The sequence below is a fragment of the Mustela nivalis genome, assembly GCF_964662115.1.
Source record: "Mustela nivalis genome assembly, chromosome: 3".
Classification (NCBI taxonomy): Eukaryota; Metazoa; Chordata; class Mammalia; order Carnivora; family Mustelidae; genus Mustela; species Mustela nivalis.
The window spans coordinates 85,440,968-85,457,224 of record NC_139022.1 but is presented as its reverse complement, the minus strand read 5'-3'; the positions used below and the strand labels follow the sequence as shown (position 1 = coordinate 85,457,224).

General features: G+C 41.5%; 1 protein-coding gene across 1 annotated transcript in view; it reads right to left on the bottom strand.

Moving 5' to 3' along the window:
• LOC309860930 (uncharacterized protein) overlaps nucleotides 1-16,257 on the bottom strand; it is a gene marked incomplete at its 3' end in the record, with an annotated part of 145,723 nt that overhangs the window by 100,222 nt on the left and 29,244 nt on the right. Inside the window, exon 3 of the mRNA XM_082723359.1 lies at nucleotides 9,418-9,512. Within this exon, the coding sequence (XP_082579485.1) occupies nucleotides 9,418-9,512 (95 nt within the window). The remainder of the gene's footprint in view (nucleotides 1-9,417; nucleotides 9,513-16,257) is intronic.

Below are 16,257 nucleotides of genomic sequence, written 5' to 3'. Positions count from 1 at the left end.
AGACTTTCCACATGGTCACACAATTGGAGTCAGGATGTGAATACAAAAGGTCTGGTTCTAAAACCCACACATTTTAACCACTACACACACACAAAACAAACAAACAAAAAAACCCCAAAACCAAAAAACAACAACAAAAAACAAATGGTGGTTTCCACCTCCATGGGATCTCCCCAGGGCCATCTCTGACTTGTGATTTTTTAAAGGCACCTCTGTGGGTAATTTCTGCTCACTGAAGTTATCCCTAGTGATACTTCTCTTTGGACACAGTTCCATCCCAAAGACTCTCAGCATGTGCTCCACTGGGGAAGTTTCCATAACTGGAAGTGGCTTCCATCACTACCTCTTGTCATGAAGGCTGCCAGTGAATGGTGGTTTCAGGCATTCATTCCAGCCAACACATTTTTTGGAGTCCTCATGGTATCTTAGGTACTGAACCTATAATGTCACACAGCTCTTTCAAGGAACTTGTATGAGTAGTATAGTATCTTAAAGATGGCATCTAAGTCTACTTGGGGCACCTGGGTGGCTCAGTGGGTTAAGCCTCTGCCTTTTATTCTTGGAGGTATAGCACAGATCCACTTGGCTTATAGGACCCAGTAATCATAATTGTATATACCTGTGTATATACTACTTTTGAATTTACAAAGTTCTTTTAAAATTCATTATCTCGTCTTATCTTCACCCTGACCTTATGAGATTCTTATATGTTCCATTTTATAGATGAGAACATTGAAGCTCAGAAAGCTTAAATGTCTATCTTAAGGTTTTATACAAAAGTCAGAGCCAGGAATAAATCTAATCTTAGAGTGCTAATTTCACCACACTACCACAAAGGGTATTATCAGCCTTTTTACTCTTTGACTTTACAGGCAAAATAGTATCTTGTTGTTTTAATTTATACTACTTTGATTATACCTGAGGCTCTTTTGTAGTTCTTTCTTTCCTACTGCCCAAGCCAATTTCTGTTTTTGAGTGTTTATCTTTCCTGAAGTGACTAATAAGAAATCTTGCTGTAAGGGAAATGTTGAATCTTTATCCATCACATATTTTGCAAATATGCATTCCAGTTTGTCCTCTGCCTTTAATGTTTTTTAGCATATACAGAAATATAAAATATATTGTGAAACTTATCTGCCTATTCCTTCATAGCTTCTGCCTCGGAAAAGGTTTCTTGACTAAAATCATGCATTTTTTTTTTCCTACCTAGATGGTAGTTTTACTTTTATATTTTGGTTTTTAGTCCACTTGGAATGTATTTAAGTGTATAATGTGAGCTAAGATTTCCACTTGGAGTTTCTGAACTGAACAAAGGTATTCCAGGATAATTTATTAAATAATGCCCCCCCTCCACTGATTTGATCTTCATCATATTTTAAAAACAATTTATATCTGGGTCTTATGTGGGGCTTTTTATTGACTTTCTGTGATATGTTACTCCTGATTCCAGTCCCGCACTCTCTACTCCTTGCCCCCACCCCCCCCCACCCCCGCCCAGGAGCACAGATCTTAGAGTGTGTACTCCTATCTCAGCATCTCTCCCCTGGTCATCAGCACCTCAGGCCTCGTCAATTGTGTGTGTATGTACGTGTGTGTGTGTGTTCTGTATCTTGTGGTTCTCAAAATCAGACAGCCATTTTCCACCTATGACTTTGTTACCAAATACAGAATCTAGAATCTGAAGCTGTTCCCTTAAGTGACTGTTCCCATTCAGAGAACTCTTTCTTATTCAAGAAAAGTTTTGCTCCATTTAATGTGGGTTTTTGTGGAGAAGATTTTGCAGGCCTCATTTTCTCTTAAGGTATGCAGGTCATGAGGAAATGTGGGAAAACATGAGAATTCAAGACCCAAGCAACTGATGTATAGAAATTTAACATTAATCTGGGGAGTTAGACACCAAATTTATGTTGTTGTTGTTGTTGCTTTTTAAATCTCTGTGAAATACTCATTTCTGTGCAATTCATGGTATGGTTCAAGTCATTTAACCATACAAAAAGAAATATAAAAATTTCTTCTATCATAAAATGTTACATCTGAAATGGATGACATCTTCTAGTTCAACCTCCTTGTTTTTACAGATGTGGAAACTGAGGCCCAGAGAGCATGACCCATTGAATAGGTCAGAGCCAGGATTAAAAAGAGGGTATCTCAATGGAGCACACTCTGCCCTTCCCCTCTGGCTCAATATATGGGAGTTAATTAAATCAAGCAATTCCCTCTACTACAATTATATTAAAATTCATTATTTTAAAAATATTTTATTTATTTATTTGAGAGAGAGCAAGAGAGGAAGCACGAGCAGGGGAGAGGGGCAGAGGCAGAGGGAGAACTGAGCTTGATCCCAGGACCCTCAGACCATGACCTAGGCTGAAGGCAGATGCTGAACCAATTGAGGCACCCAGGCACCCAAAATTCAAAACTCAAGTGAGGACATAGGCTGAAATTGGAACAGTTTTTCTAATTCATCAATTTAAATATATACTGTAAATAGCTATGAACAAACCCTCCCCTGACTCATTCCTTTTCTGTCTTTCTCTTTCACCTTTCCCCCTTCTCTCTTCTTTCTTCCTCCCTGTCTTCCCCCTTGCTCTGGAACCTCTCCTGCCTGCCAGAAATAAACCTTGCCTCGCAGGCATCTTCTTGGAGCCCCCACAATACATTTGGCTGGAATGGATGCGCCTCTCCTGTGTGGGAGGCAATCATTCTACCACCTCTTCTAGCAAGCTGGGGTTCTGGGTCCCACAGTTCAGGCAGAAACAAGGCAAAGTGAAATGGATTACAGCAAAATAAGACATGGACATGCTTGTGGACACAGAGCTCTACCCATGTAACACAGGCCTTCAAATAAGCTGGATTCCAAGTCCTCTCTTGCATAACCTCAGCAATTCCACTTACTACTCACTGGATCTAGTTCTTAGCCACCAAGACCTTGGCTGCTCAGGGCACTGCTGTCCCCTCAGGGATCTCTTCCTTCCCTGGCCTCAGGCAGCAGAGGACTCAGAAGAGGTCTAAGGGAGAAGAGAAAGGCATGACTTGTTTGTGTTCACATCTCCATAGTTTCACTCCCCGTTCTGCTGTGAACAGCACCACTCTGCTAGGACCCACATGTGAGGGCTCCCTTTCCAGAAGGTGGGTCCCAGGTGGAGCTCAATGGTCCATCTTTCATGTAAAGACTGCTCTCAAGTCAAATCCAAAGAAAAAGGAGTATGTGTCTCTTTCTCGCTCTGCTCGCTCGCTGTCCTTTTGGGTTTTCTTTTATTTTTTCTTTTTAAGATTTATTTATTTATTTGAGAAAGAGAGAGAGAGAGAGAGAGAGCATGAGCAGAGGGAGAGGGAGAAGCAGACTCCCCCACTGAGCAAGGAGCCCAATGCAGGGCTCAATCCCAGGACCGAGGGATCATGACCTGAGCAGAAGGCAGCAGCTTAACCAACTGAGCCACCCAAGCACTCCTCCTTTTGGGTTTTTATCCACATCACATAGAATGCTACTTTCAAATGTACTTCTAGGCTGAGATGGACTGAACAACCACCTTCCTTCCAAGGCCCCAGGCCTTTTGCATGTCACCCAAATCCTCATCATTTCTTTCTTTCTTTCTTTCTTTTTTTTTTTTTTTTAAGATTTTACCTATTCACTTGACAGACAGAGATCAGAGATCACAAGTAGGCAGAGGCAGGCAGAAAGAGAGAGGAGGAAGCAGGCTCCCCGCTGAGCAGAGATCTGATGCGGGGCTTGATCCCAGGATGCCAGGATCATGACCTGAGCGGAAGGCAGAGGCTTTAACCCACTGAGCCACCCAGGTGCCCCATCCTCATCATTTCTTTCATCAAATATTTATGGTTGCCTGTTAGGTGCCAGCCACCATGAAAGGCTTTCTGTGTACAAAGGCAAATAAGTTGCAGTCTCTGCTCTTAAGACTGCCCCCCCCCCACATTCAGGAGGGGACACAGACAAGGATGTGAACAAATGTAAGAGAAGCACGGCACTTGGGCCACAACAGGACATCCATGGGTCTGGATACGTTTTCCCTCATTGGCCAACTTCCCACCAAAAAAATATAAAAAATAATATTTAATTTTTTTTTTAAATTTTTTTTTAAGATTTTATTTATTTATTTGAAGGACAGAGATCACAAGTAGGCAGAGAGGCAGACAGAGAGAGAGAGAGATAGGGAAGCAGGCTACCTGCTCCGCAGGGAGCCCGATGCGGGGCTCGATCCCAGGACCCTGAGATCATGACCCGAGCCAAAGGCAGCAGCCCAAACCACTGAGCCACCCAGGCTCCCCAAAAAATAATATTTTAAATGAATACCCACTAAAGATCAACGTATACTTAATATTAACAATTATGCATGAAAACATTATTTCTACTTTTAAAAAGAATTTAGAACATTTTCATGAGCTCCTGAAAGTATCACAGACCCTTGGCCCACCTGGAGACACTGGCCCAGCATGCCAGTTGTATTTTCTTTCCTGTTTTGGGATAACTCAGCACCAGCTCTTTATTCCTTCTATCTGTTTCTGACAATAGGAATCCCCTTATGATGATAATTCTACATTTGATTTCCATCCACTGAAACCATATATATTGACAAAGCATTGCACTGAAATTACCTTTAAATGCATGTGTTTTTAATTTATCATGAGAACAGCCACAAATATGTCTGCCTAATAATCATAGCTAAAATGTCTTTTGTCTTAACTGCGTGAGCAACACTAGTGCATATATATTAACTCACTTAAGATGACCACCCAAAGGGGTGATAGTATTGCCACTGCCCTCACCAGACAGATGGAGAGCCAGAAACACTCAGAGGTTAAATACCTCACTTTGGGGCCATACAACTAGTAAAAGGCACAGCCAGGGTTTGAATCTGTCAGGGTCCGGAGCCTTAACCACTCCGCTAGATGACCCTGGACACACCTGCATGACCCCTATCACCCAGGCTCTTTCTCAGCAATTGTGAATTTTCTACCCTCTACAAAAAGTGCACCCGCCAGAAGCCCACAGCCCACAGGCTGGGAACCTGTACTTAGGGGAAAATTTCTAACTTTTTATAGCATTCAGCTGCCACTGGGACTCACTTAATACATGAAACGTTCCTATTTCAGGGACTGTCTTATGGGAACACAGGAGCCATGCTTTCCCCCTGTGCCCCCTGTGCCTTCTTGTAGCTGAATATGAGCCAATGGAATGAGAAGCCATGACACTCCCAGTGCATCCTCCCTATCCCCTAAAATGACTCAAGAGATTTGAGGACACCCCTCTACCCTCCCCTGGACCCTTGCCTTGTTCATTGGCTCTCAGGCTGGATTTATAGTCAGCACTGTCTTGGGTTCTGCCTTTTACCAACAAAGCAGACTCAGAGAGAAAGGATTTGGGTAAAAAGATGATATGTTAGCCCCCGGGCCCCCAGTGCCAGAACAATCCTTGTTTGCCAAGCAGGAATTTATGTAATCTTAAGACTCAAGACACCTTTAATTTCCAAATTGGTATTAAAACCAGCACAATCATCCTGCCTAAGTAAGTGCCAAAATACTCTTCCCTGAGCCCTCCTAAGGACTTTGAGGTGATAGAAAATACCCTCTTGAAATGATAGAGTTAATTCCAGAATGGAAGCTATGCCACAGGAGAAAGAACAACAGAAGAAAGCATTTCAACTGAGGTGTACATCATGGCAGAAAGGATGAGACAGCTGACCCATATACACACGTTCTGGTCCAGAAATAGTATCTGCTTGATGATAACTTTAGTATACAACCAAAAGTAATGATAGAAAATTATTACTTTTTTTGTATGGGGGGGCAGAGCTGGAGAGCCTGTATCTATTTTTCATTCACACAGCTTGAAGCCAACAATAGCTATGACTGGATAATATCATATACACTTATGGAGGAAAATACATGAAAACTAATCCAGAAGAGTCTGCGAGACCACCACAGGTGGGTGACCAGGAATGAGTGTACAGATGAAAGATCATGTGGCCATCTAATACAACATCACCTCTTTTCTTTAAAAGGACCAAAGTATTATCTGTTTTTAAAAATAAGTTTCAACTCCATGGCCATCTACCGTAAATCACTGCCTCTGTATAAAGAAGTGCCTGACCACTTAGTCAGAGTTCCTGGAACTCCAGGCAGAGGCAAATGCTGCAGTCAGGGCATGCAGATAGGTGACAGATGGTGGATTGTAGCCTTTCAACACATAACCGTAACCTGATGCACTGTCTGAGTTTATTTTCAATCCCCATACACAAGGGCTTATTGTTTATAATAAGCTCTCCTCCAAACCCACTTCCAGGAAAAGATTCTCTGTGTGTGTCACCCAGCATCACTTCCCGGGCTACACAGTGACCATGAGGAATCCACAACCTAAGGCCAAGTGTCAAATGCCAATAATTGGGGTAGGGGTTGGGGAGGGCTTGAAATTTCCAGTCCTTGCTACTATTTATATAAGTGTCCTGTCTCGTCTGGTCTCAGATGCATCTTAGATGCGTTATTTAGAAATTGCAGGCTTCCTTCTATTTTCTCACCTGGAATGAAAACTGATGTACATTTCACCAAGCCATCCCTACTTGTTAGAAAAGGAGGGCAGAAAAGAAAATTTTGTCTCACAGGTTGGGTTTCTATCTCAAGGTGGGAAAACTCAGTCATTTGCACTCAAAAGTAAACAAGCTACACTCACCCCAGCCTAGAAGATATGTAAACATTAAATGGGCAATTCTAATTTTCTTCTTGGTACTGTGTTCATGTTCTGAGTCAACTCTTGCCTTCTCTCTCTTTACTTTGAAGCTAATGAATGCAGGCCCCTGATTCTATCTGAGATCATGCAATTCCACTGGGCTTTTCAGAAGGCTTGGGGTCCACAAAGGGACATGAATTTGAATGAGCACAAATTCTAGCTATATGACTCCGATTAAAATATGAGGCAGAGAACAGCTCTGAGATTCATGAACATCAATTTACTTGGGGGAGAAGCTGGATAAAACTTTGAGTTTGGTCTCAAAATAGCCTGGACAATTTTAGTTTTCTGACAGCATTTGGTGGCAAGCCTGTTAAAGAACACCATCTTGAAATTTCCCATTTGTGTGCTGTAGATAGCATATCATCTGGACACACCCAGAGCGTCAGAAGCATTAATCACCAAGGCACACCTGGCATGGAGCAGAGATGTGAGGAGAGGAGGAGACAGAGTTTTAGAAGGACCCCAGACCTTGTGTCTTCTACATTTCTGCCTATTTGATTAGTTAACAGCTTTCGTTGTTGCTCACCCAGAAAAGACCTAGGGTACAGTGGTTAAGAGAATAAATGTTACTACAGTCAGGAGGACGTGATTCTGAATCTCAGCTCTGCCATGCACTGGCTCTGTGACAATGGGCAGGTTCCTTAACTTCTCTGAGCTTTAGCTTTGTAGGGAGACAAGTACGCCAGGACTAGCACAGGACCTACACATGTTGGGGGTCAGGACTCTTCCTCTCTTACCCGTTCCTTTCCACTGAGTATTAACGTATAAATACAAAGTACCAAATCAGTTCTCACAAAGCATTACCCTTCACACAAACCATTACTGGTGGCCCAACAATGTCGAACTTGAAATTATTATCTTCATTATTATTCAGGAAAAGGCCATTTAGAAGTTGCTGTTTCTGATTTTAGTTATCAAATCACTTTGACATAGATACTTTTGCTCTAGACTGAGCCACGTGAGAGGCTTGGCAGACATAAGGCTAGCGCTCACCCACTGTTCTCACAGAGGGCTTATAACAGGGTATTCTCTGACTTGACAAAGTTTTGATTCTTGAATACTCTTGGCAATGGCATTAGTCAGTGTCACTCCTTCATGTACCACTCCCATGTTTATAATGTGATTCTTTGAGAGCCAAAGAGAAACAGGGATCCGAGTCCTTACTTTAGATATGCCAAGTGAGTCAAGTGAGAACATCTCTGAAACACTGAAATCTTTTTAACTGAACTAATTTAGCAGGAAAAGTCACTGGGGTGGGGCCCAGGGGGGCACTTGACCATGAGGCACATTTGAGTACCCCAAGCTTAAGAACAGGGTCAAGATTATCCAAGAGGAGAGCTGGTCTGGCACTGATATTATCCCTTCCAGAATGAGTCATCATCACATCATGACCATGCTCAGTGGCAAATGGCTGAGTATGTGAGAAAAGAAAACTGATCACAAAGATTCATCTTGCTGGATCCCAGCTTGCTATGGTCCGGAGCCCCATGCCTGAGTGGAGCATGACATTCCGGGGAGAAGCACTCTGCCCTGCCAACTTCCCCTGGTCCCTAGACAGATGATGGCAGCAACCCTTCTATCTGTCCTAGACTAATGGATGGATGTTTTCAGCAGTGACATAGCAAGAACTAGCATCTTCTTCCATGAGTGACTGTGTTGGCCTGTGTAGACTTGGGTTCTTAGACTTCTCATGGGCAATGGCCAGAAAAGAAAGTAGAGACTTCTCAGTGAAAACACGGAATTGGAATTATTATAAATTAAACATTCAAAGAAAGGTGAGGTTATTTCATATTCCAAACCGATGAAGTAGGATATATTAGTTATGCCTAGGTACATTTGAGTTGACAGCCTACATAACATCTGTTCTAAGACCTTCGGCAAATCCTTAAACTAAAGAACGTGTGAAAATTGAAAACAGCCAGGAGCTACCTCACATCTTAGGATGAGTTGTATCTCTTTACCTTACTGCCTTCTAGTCCAGATTTCCAAATGAGGAAAGTGCTAAAATGGAGGTGAACTTACCTTTTGAACTGGACAATTCATTCCCTTTTGGTAGCTAATTTCCAATCCCTTCCTCTCTGCAGTATGACCTTTGGCCAATTTAAATTAATTATGAAAACTTGTATTTAGATTGAGGTTCCTTGCCTTCAGAGGCAGAAATGAAGTTGTATCAAAATGATCTTGTCTTAGCATTCTTTTTTTTTTTTTAATTTCATTTATTTGACAGAGAGAGAGGAGTGCAGGGGGAGCAGCAGGCAGAGAGAGAGGGAAAAGCAGACTTCCTGCTATGCAGGGAGCCTGCCCTGGGGCTTGATCCCAGGACCCTGAGATCATGACTTGAGCCCAAGCCAGATGCTTAACTGACTCAGCCACCCAGGTGCCCCTTGTCTTAGCATTCTTAAAGGAAAAAATCCAAACTAGCTCATTAGAGATCAATATGGTAAGTATTCTTGTAATGGTACCACAAACACATCAAGAACCAGGACCTTCATCCCAGTTTTATTTAAAATAATTTCAAAGATACCATTTAAATTGATTGGTTGTAATACAAATCACTGTGTTTTGCATAACTACAAATAAAGGCTCAGGCAAGGAAAAACCTTTCTTGGTCTACAGAAATGTGATAGAAGAATTAGAAATTTTATAATCTGATCAATATAGCATTTTTTTTTTACCTGAAAATCTCAAAGCCATGCTCAACCTCAATACCGAACTTCATGACCCTGTCCGTGGGTGGAGAAGGTGCCAAAACATTGCTCACCGTCATCAGCTGTGGTAGTAAAACAAAAGGGAAGTTTCAGAACCTGAATTTAAATTCCTATCTCTTATCTACCATTCCCATCAGCATCCCCATGTGACGTTTGTTGGCTGGGATGGATGGATGGAGTTTAGGTGAAGGCATGCATTTTGTGACTTGTTGGCTGGTTCCTAGAATCTGGGCTGGGACTGGACTTGATTGAAGGGCTACTTTTTCTCTGTGGGCCTATAGCATGATTAAGCTCTCTATTCTCTCAGACACTGGCAAGGAAGACCTGGTAGGATCACAATGCCATCAAAACATTAGACAATCACCTATTAGCCTCTTACAAAGTTTTGAGTATGTGAAATTTAGGAAATAAAACAAGCGAGCTAAGGGAAAAAGAGAGAGAGGGGGACAAACCGAGAAATAGATTCTTAACTATAGAGAACAAACTGAAGGTTACCAGAGGGGAAGGTTGGTGGGGGAGATGAGTGAAATAGGTGTTAGGGATGAAAGAGTGTGCTTCTTGTGACAAGGACCAGATGATGTATGGAAGTCTTAAATCACTACATTATATACGTGAAACTAATAGGACTATGTCAACTAAATTGAATTTAAATAAAAACTTTTCTTAAAAAAGAATGTCTTGAGTATCATGTTTACTGGGTACCCATCACTAAGTTCTTTAGGGGATATAGGTTAGACACATACATGTTAGCAATCATCCAAACCAAACCCCTTATTTTACTGACAAGCAAACCAGCCCAAAGTCATATAGATAATGAATGGCAGGTCCATGAACAAGATCCTGGTTTCTTGATTCCTCATATTCTTTCTATCATCTAATTCTTCCTTATGTAAAGAAAATAGGATGTGACTTTCCTCCCAGAGGAGTTCACAACAGCAGAATGGGGCGGAATGAGACTTTGTGTAACTGACAGTGGATATCTCAACATGAGAATGTAACAGGGATGGAACAGTGAATTAATACATGCCTCATGCCTGCAATCTACACAGGATTTTATTATATTTTTTCTCACATAATCCTTAAAACAAATTGTGAAACCTATCTAGTCACCGATTTTATTGGGAAGAAAACTGGAGCTCAGTTCTGCACTCTCCATTAGCATATCCATGGAATTGTACCTCTCTTTATATCTATCCCTCTGAGGACCCAGAATCAGTGGACTGCCAGAGAGGAGGGATTCAGTCAAAGGCTGACTGGAAAACCAAAGCGTTGGAGTTGGTGCATTGTATTTTCTTGGACACAGAGAACCCTCAGTAGGTGGAGGAAACACAGATTGCCTCCCCATGATTCTGTCACCACCCAGAGAAGGCTGGAACCAGTGACACAAGCACTTGCTTGCAATCTCAAATATAAATTGCCTAGAAAATTGAGCACACTGAAGAGAAATTTTGCATCTTATACCTGCAGAACCCCCATGTATGGAAGTCTATTCTGGACAAAAAGTAATACAGTAGATAGTGGGGAAGCTCCCATGTGTGTAGCAGACCCTAACACCCATTTTGTGAGTTTGGTCATTTCATGAAGAACCAGAACAGGCATCAGTACAAGGGTGTGGTGATGGGTAGCCGGACATAGATAAATGCAAGTGTTGAGGGAGAGTCAGGCAGAACAGAGTGCGGATCAATAAGCATTGTAGTATATGGTGAGCTTAAGAAGAATGGTTTGAAATAATGTGGTTTAAAGGATATGGCTGGACAGAGAGCAGGGAGAAGCTCTTCAGGGAAGGGGAGAAGGGCAGAGAGGGAAAATCCTATGCTTAGCTGGAACATAAAACAGAACACAGTAGCTGGAGAAGAGAGAGCCTGGTGAGGACTTTACGTTGAGAAGTTTATAAACTCATAAACTCAGTCACATTAGCCTTCATCACCTACATACAGACTCTTCAAATTCCTTAAGAATCCTATTCCACTTTAAAAACCTTACATAGGACCCTGGCATTGTATATTTTCTTTACCTATGGAATTCTCAGTCAAGAGGGAAAGAGAAAGAGACCTTGTCAGACTCTCTCTATTTCTGACTTCTCTTTATTTCTGACTCTCTCTTTATTTCTGACTTCTTCTGATAGAAGCCTGGATCCCTGGGGACTTATCAGGGTTGTCATAAATAGTGATGCAGGTTGAACCCTGCACAAATGTGCACAGATATGGGGATGACTAAGGGTGAAAATCAGTTTTTCCCATGATGTAAGTTCCATGAGAATAGGGGCCATGAGATTTTGTTCCCTTCCATATTCTCTCTGTCTACAACAGTATCTGACACACAGAGGCACCACCAAAGTATCTGTTAATTGAATTAATAAAGAAAGTGGTCTCAGCAAGATGGCATCAAGCTGGACGATCACAAAGAAATGCTCAGGAGGCTACTCTCCCAGAAAGACGCAAGGCCTCTACCAAGACATGTAGATCTGGTATACAGTGTTTGGGTTCTGCCCAGTAGTTAGGAAATGGCCAAACATGGCCAGTGTGGAGGAGCAGTGGCTCAGAAAGAGGGGTAGGGAGAGTGGCAGGCACTGCTGGGTGCTCAGGGAACTTATGCTCCCCCTTTTCCTTACCAAACTTATTCATATTTCATTTCAGGTAGGAAGGTATCTCTGTAAAATCCTTGCTTTCTCAGACTACAGCAAAGGTGTGGACATATGTTTCAGGCTAGTGAGATATAATGACAAGTCAAAGTTTTGTTTTGCTGCCTCAAGTGTTGTCCCCAGCCCTCTTTTTCAGTCCTTTGAGTCCCTCAGTCCTTCCTTCTTTCTGCTGAGAGCAAAAGAGGCAGCCATCTTGTGGCCACCAGACAAGAAGCATGAGGTAAAAGCCTTCCATTACAGAGAGAGTAAAGAAACCCTGAAGGGGCCTAGAACACTAAAGACCTTACAGAGCCCTTGGGATTGCTCACTCCAGCCTTCTAATGTGTGAGAACAACACCCCTCTTCCTGCTTAAACAGCAGCAGTTGGCCATTTCCTAAGTGGGCCTAATTCCTAACTGATTCAATGAACAACCACCAGGAATGTAAGCCATCCAGGGATGCTTAGAAATATTTGGGAGGGGATAGTACTTCTTGTATCCAATATGGTGATGTGGAATAAGATTGATGGTTATTCAGGAATATAGTGTTTCCTCATGAAGCAGGATGACCTGGGTTACAAAATAATTTTCCAACGAAGCTTCTGAAGTTACTCAAATATACTATGAAGACAGTCTGTGGACTCTCAAATATGTGTTTTTGGGATTTCCATTCTGACAAGAGCAGAAAAGACCTCCTAGATGAACAATGCCTGAAAGAGCTGTTTGTCTAGAACTTTATCAAGCTTGGCTACAAAGATGTGCCACAAACCAGTTTGAGAACTTCACATTCCTTCTGTTGCCTAATGCCATGGAGCCAAAATGAACCAATTTATTTTGAATGGGTTGCTGTAAATTTGATCTCTAAATTACTGGTTGGTAATTTTAGTGTCCATGATCTAAAAGTACCCTATGATTGTAAGGAGGAACAGTTGATATAATCAGTGTCATCAAAATAACAACCTCATTTCACACGCTAACACCTTGAGTTTGTTGACATTATTGGTAACTGTGCTACACATCTATTCTGCTTTCCACAACACTGGTGTGATTAGTGTCCTGAAGAGCTGTGGGCTCTTTGAAGTCTATTTGGAGACTTTTTCTGCCCCAAGCATCCATGTAGCTAGAAACAACAGGGAGGTGTTGATTGGTAGGTATATTTTTAGTCAAATTACTTCAGCCCCAAACAGGGAGTGCTTCAGGCAGCAAGGAGTGAGATATATCTGATTAGGACTCATAAACTTTGTTCAGGACGACTCTTACAGCCAAGTGACTGGCATGGCGTGGAATGGCTACAGGTCTGTGTGTTTTGGTGGACTCCCTTAGGTGACCAACTCTCATATGAAAAAATAATGTTTCTGTGACAGACTACCTTGATTATCCCATAGAGCTTCAAAATTTATTTTCTAAAAGATAGCTTCCTCTGTTCACATCCCTGTGAGGTAGTTAGAAGCCTTATGCCAACCACCCTGTTCCTCACCCACTCCCGACACACACACACACACACACACACACACACACACACACAGAGAGAGAGAGAGAGAGAGAGAAACTGAAAGTCAGCTTCAATATGAGGCCAGTTCTCAATTACTTTCATAGAAGGGTCAGAAATCTACGAATTACATTCAGATGCACAAAAGTAAACATAGATTATTTTCTCTCTCAGATCTTATCTTATTGGAGGGTGCTTTACTTCCACAGGTAGCAGAGAAAAGTTAATGTTGTTACTCCAGGGTTACTGTGTCTTTGTCATTCCTTGAATGTTCCAGGCCTGACATGATATGACTGTTTGGATCATGTCTCTGTTGCCCATTCTTGTCTCTAGTGTGATACAGCTTACCTCATTTGTACCTAGCACTTGAAGTAGAAGTTGTGATTTCTACCATAGGCTTCTGACCCCACACCATAAAATAACCTCCTCCTTCTCCATCTCTCTCTGTTTCAAGGGCCTATAGCACTTCCTGATTCTTCTACTAGGACACATGAGGGTTCTGGAGCTCCATGAGGACCAAGAAGGGTACTTCTTCCCTTTCTGAACTCCCATGTGTGTGATGCCATGCTGCTCCACAGCTAGGCTGAAAACAGGGAATTCCCCCCTAAAGAGGGATTAGCTAACATTCTGAATTAACATTTATCTTGAGATGTCTGGGATGTGTCAACCTGCTGGGAGAGTTTCTCAAACCTTCTTCCACTGGGAGTTCTGATCTTGATGGTAAAGTCATGTTACTCAGTTCTGATATCCTGTCTCTCTTCTCCCTTCCTGGACTCCTCTCTCTGGAACCTGAAGGGCTTTCTTACTTTCCCTTTCAGTCAGATAAAATTTATTCTTACATCATATCTCCCTTCTTCCTTTTTCTAGGTCTGATAAATAAAGCTCTGGAGTCCAAATTTACCAGACTTCACTCCATATAAGCAAAGGGAAGCTTTACAAAGTAGAAGGCTTTTTTTCCCCAAAAAAACTTGGCTTTCAAGGTTATTGTCACACTAGGAACTCAAAACATTAGCTTTTTTAATTCAGAGGGAAATGATAACCTCTGAGTTTAAATATCTGCCTACCCTCTTTCCCTGTGGCAATCAACTGTAAAGGCCAAAGGAATTTAAGGAAACAGGATTTGCTAGGGATTAATATTTGAAGGGAGGAGGAAGAGAGGGTAGTTTAATATTTTAAGAATATACTCCATTGAGTTTATGGGAGGGTCACTTGTTGCATATTAACAATATGCCAGGCACTGTGGTAAGAGTTTCTCTTGCTTTTCTTCATGGGATCCTTACAGTTCCCAAAGAGGACTTTACTAATGAAGACACTAAGATCTTAGAGAGGTTAACCTCTCTTACCTACCAATCAACACTAACCTTTAGAGAGGTTATCAATCTTGCTGAAAATCACAGAGCTTCTCATGAATGGAGCCAGGATTTGAGCCTATGGGTTCTGCCTTGACAATATACAGAATGAGTGACAGTGACACTGTGTCTTAGAGAGGACAGAAGGGTGATGATAAGTAAATCTGTCCCATGTCCAAGAGCACACACCACATATCTCATTATACCTTGCTTTCTTGTGTTTTCCACTAAAATTCTCATGCTCTTTGAAACACATCTGGCAAATCCAAGTATTGCTCAGTGGAAGAGAAGAACTGGCAAAAATCTGGCAGAAGACAGAAGGAGGAGGGCATAGAATGTTCACAAAATACCAATTCCTAGGAAACAAATCTCATTTTCCTGGTAAGTTCATTAATTTTTCATCCACACCATTTTTGAAAAAGATTTTAACGAGCCATTTATTGGAAGTTTGTTAGGGGCCTACATTGTAGATGCTGTATTTTTATTGGTTTCTTTTTTATGAAAAGGCAAAACCAAAGTACACAGTGTTCAGAGGACTTTCTTAAAATGGGAGGCATCTGAGTCACAGAAGTAAAGTTAAATTCTCTAAGCTTCCGGTCCCATAATATCTTTCTTTAAATACACTTTTGTCCTGCGGCTTCGCTTTACCAAGATCACAGAATGATTCTGTAGGAAGAGGAGACTCCATGTGACCTGCCTACACGGCAGTGAAGCAACCTCCCTGGAACGCGTTTCTTTTCACCCTCCGAAGAAATCATGTTTTAAACAACAGAGGTGGCAGGAATTTGGAAAAAAAAAAAAAAAAAAAAGAGTAAGTCCAACGTTCTTTTAAAAAATAGTGTTTCTTAAAGTATAGATCAATAGCATAAGCCCATATTTCAATACTGTCATGTTTTCTCACTCATACTATCTATAACTTAGTAGGCTCTTAGGAAGAAAGAAAAGCAAATAGTCAAACTTGTCTAAAGATAAACGACAAAATGTTCCAGAACAGCAGTGAACACCATTAAGATCAGTGGTTGATGCATATGAAAACACCTCAGATTACTTAAGAGGGGTTCTTTTATATAATTAGAGGTGATTTTAAAAAAAGATGAAGACCCCAAACAAACAACAACAACAAAAAAACAAAAAACAAAGAAGGGAACTTTAAGAGAAAATGGAGCAAGATTATTATACAAGGAAACAAGAATAGATTTAAATACATAAAGTGGAGGAAGATGAAGGAGTCAACAGGGCTGTTAAGAGAGAACGCAAGAATTTTTTTTCTTTTAAGTGGGAAAGACGGCTTTAGAAATGAAATGACTTCTTTGTCTCAGTGTGTGAGCAGGATACACGGGGACAGATGCC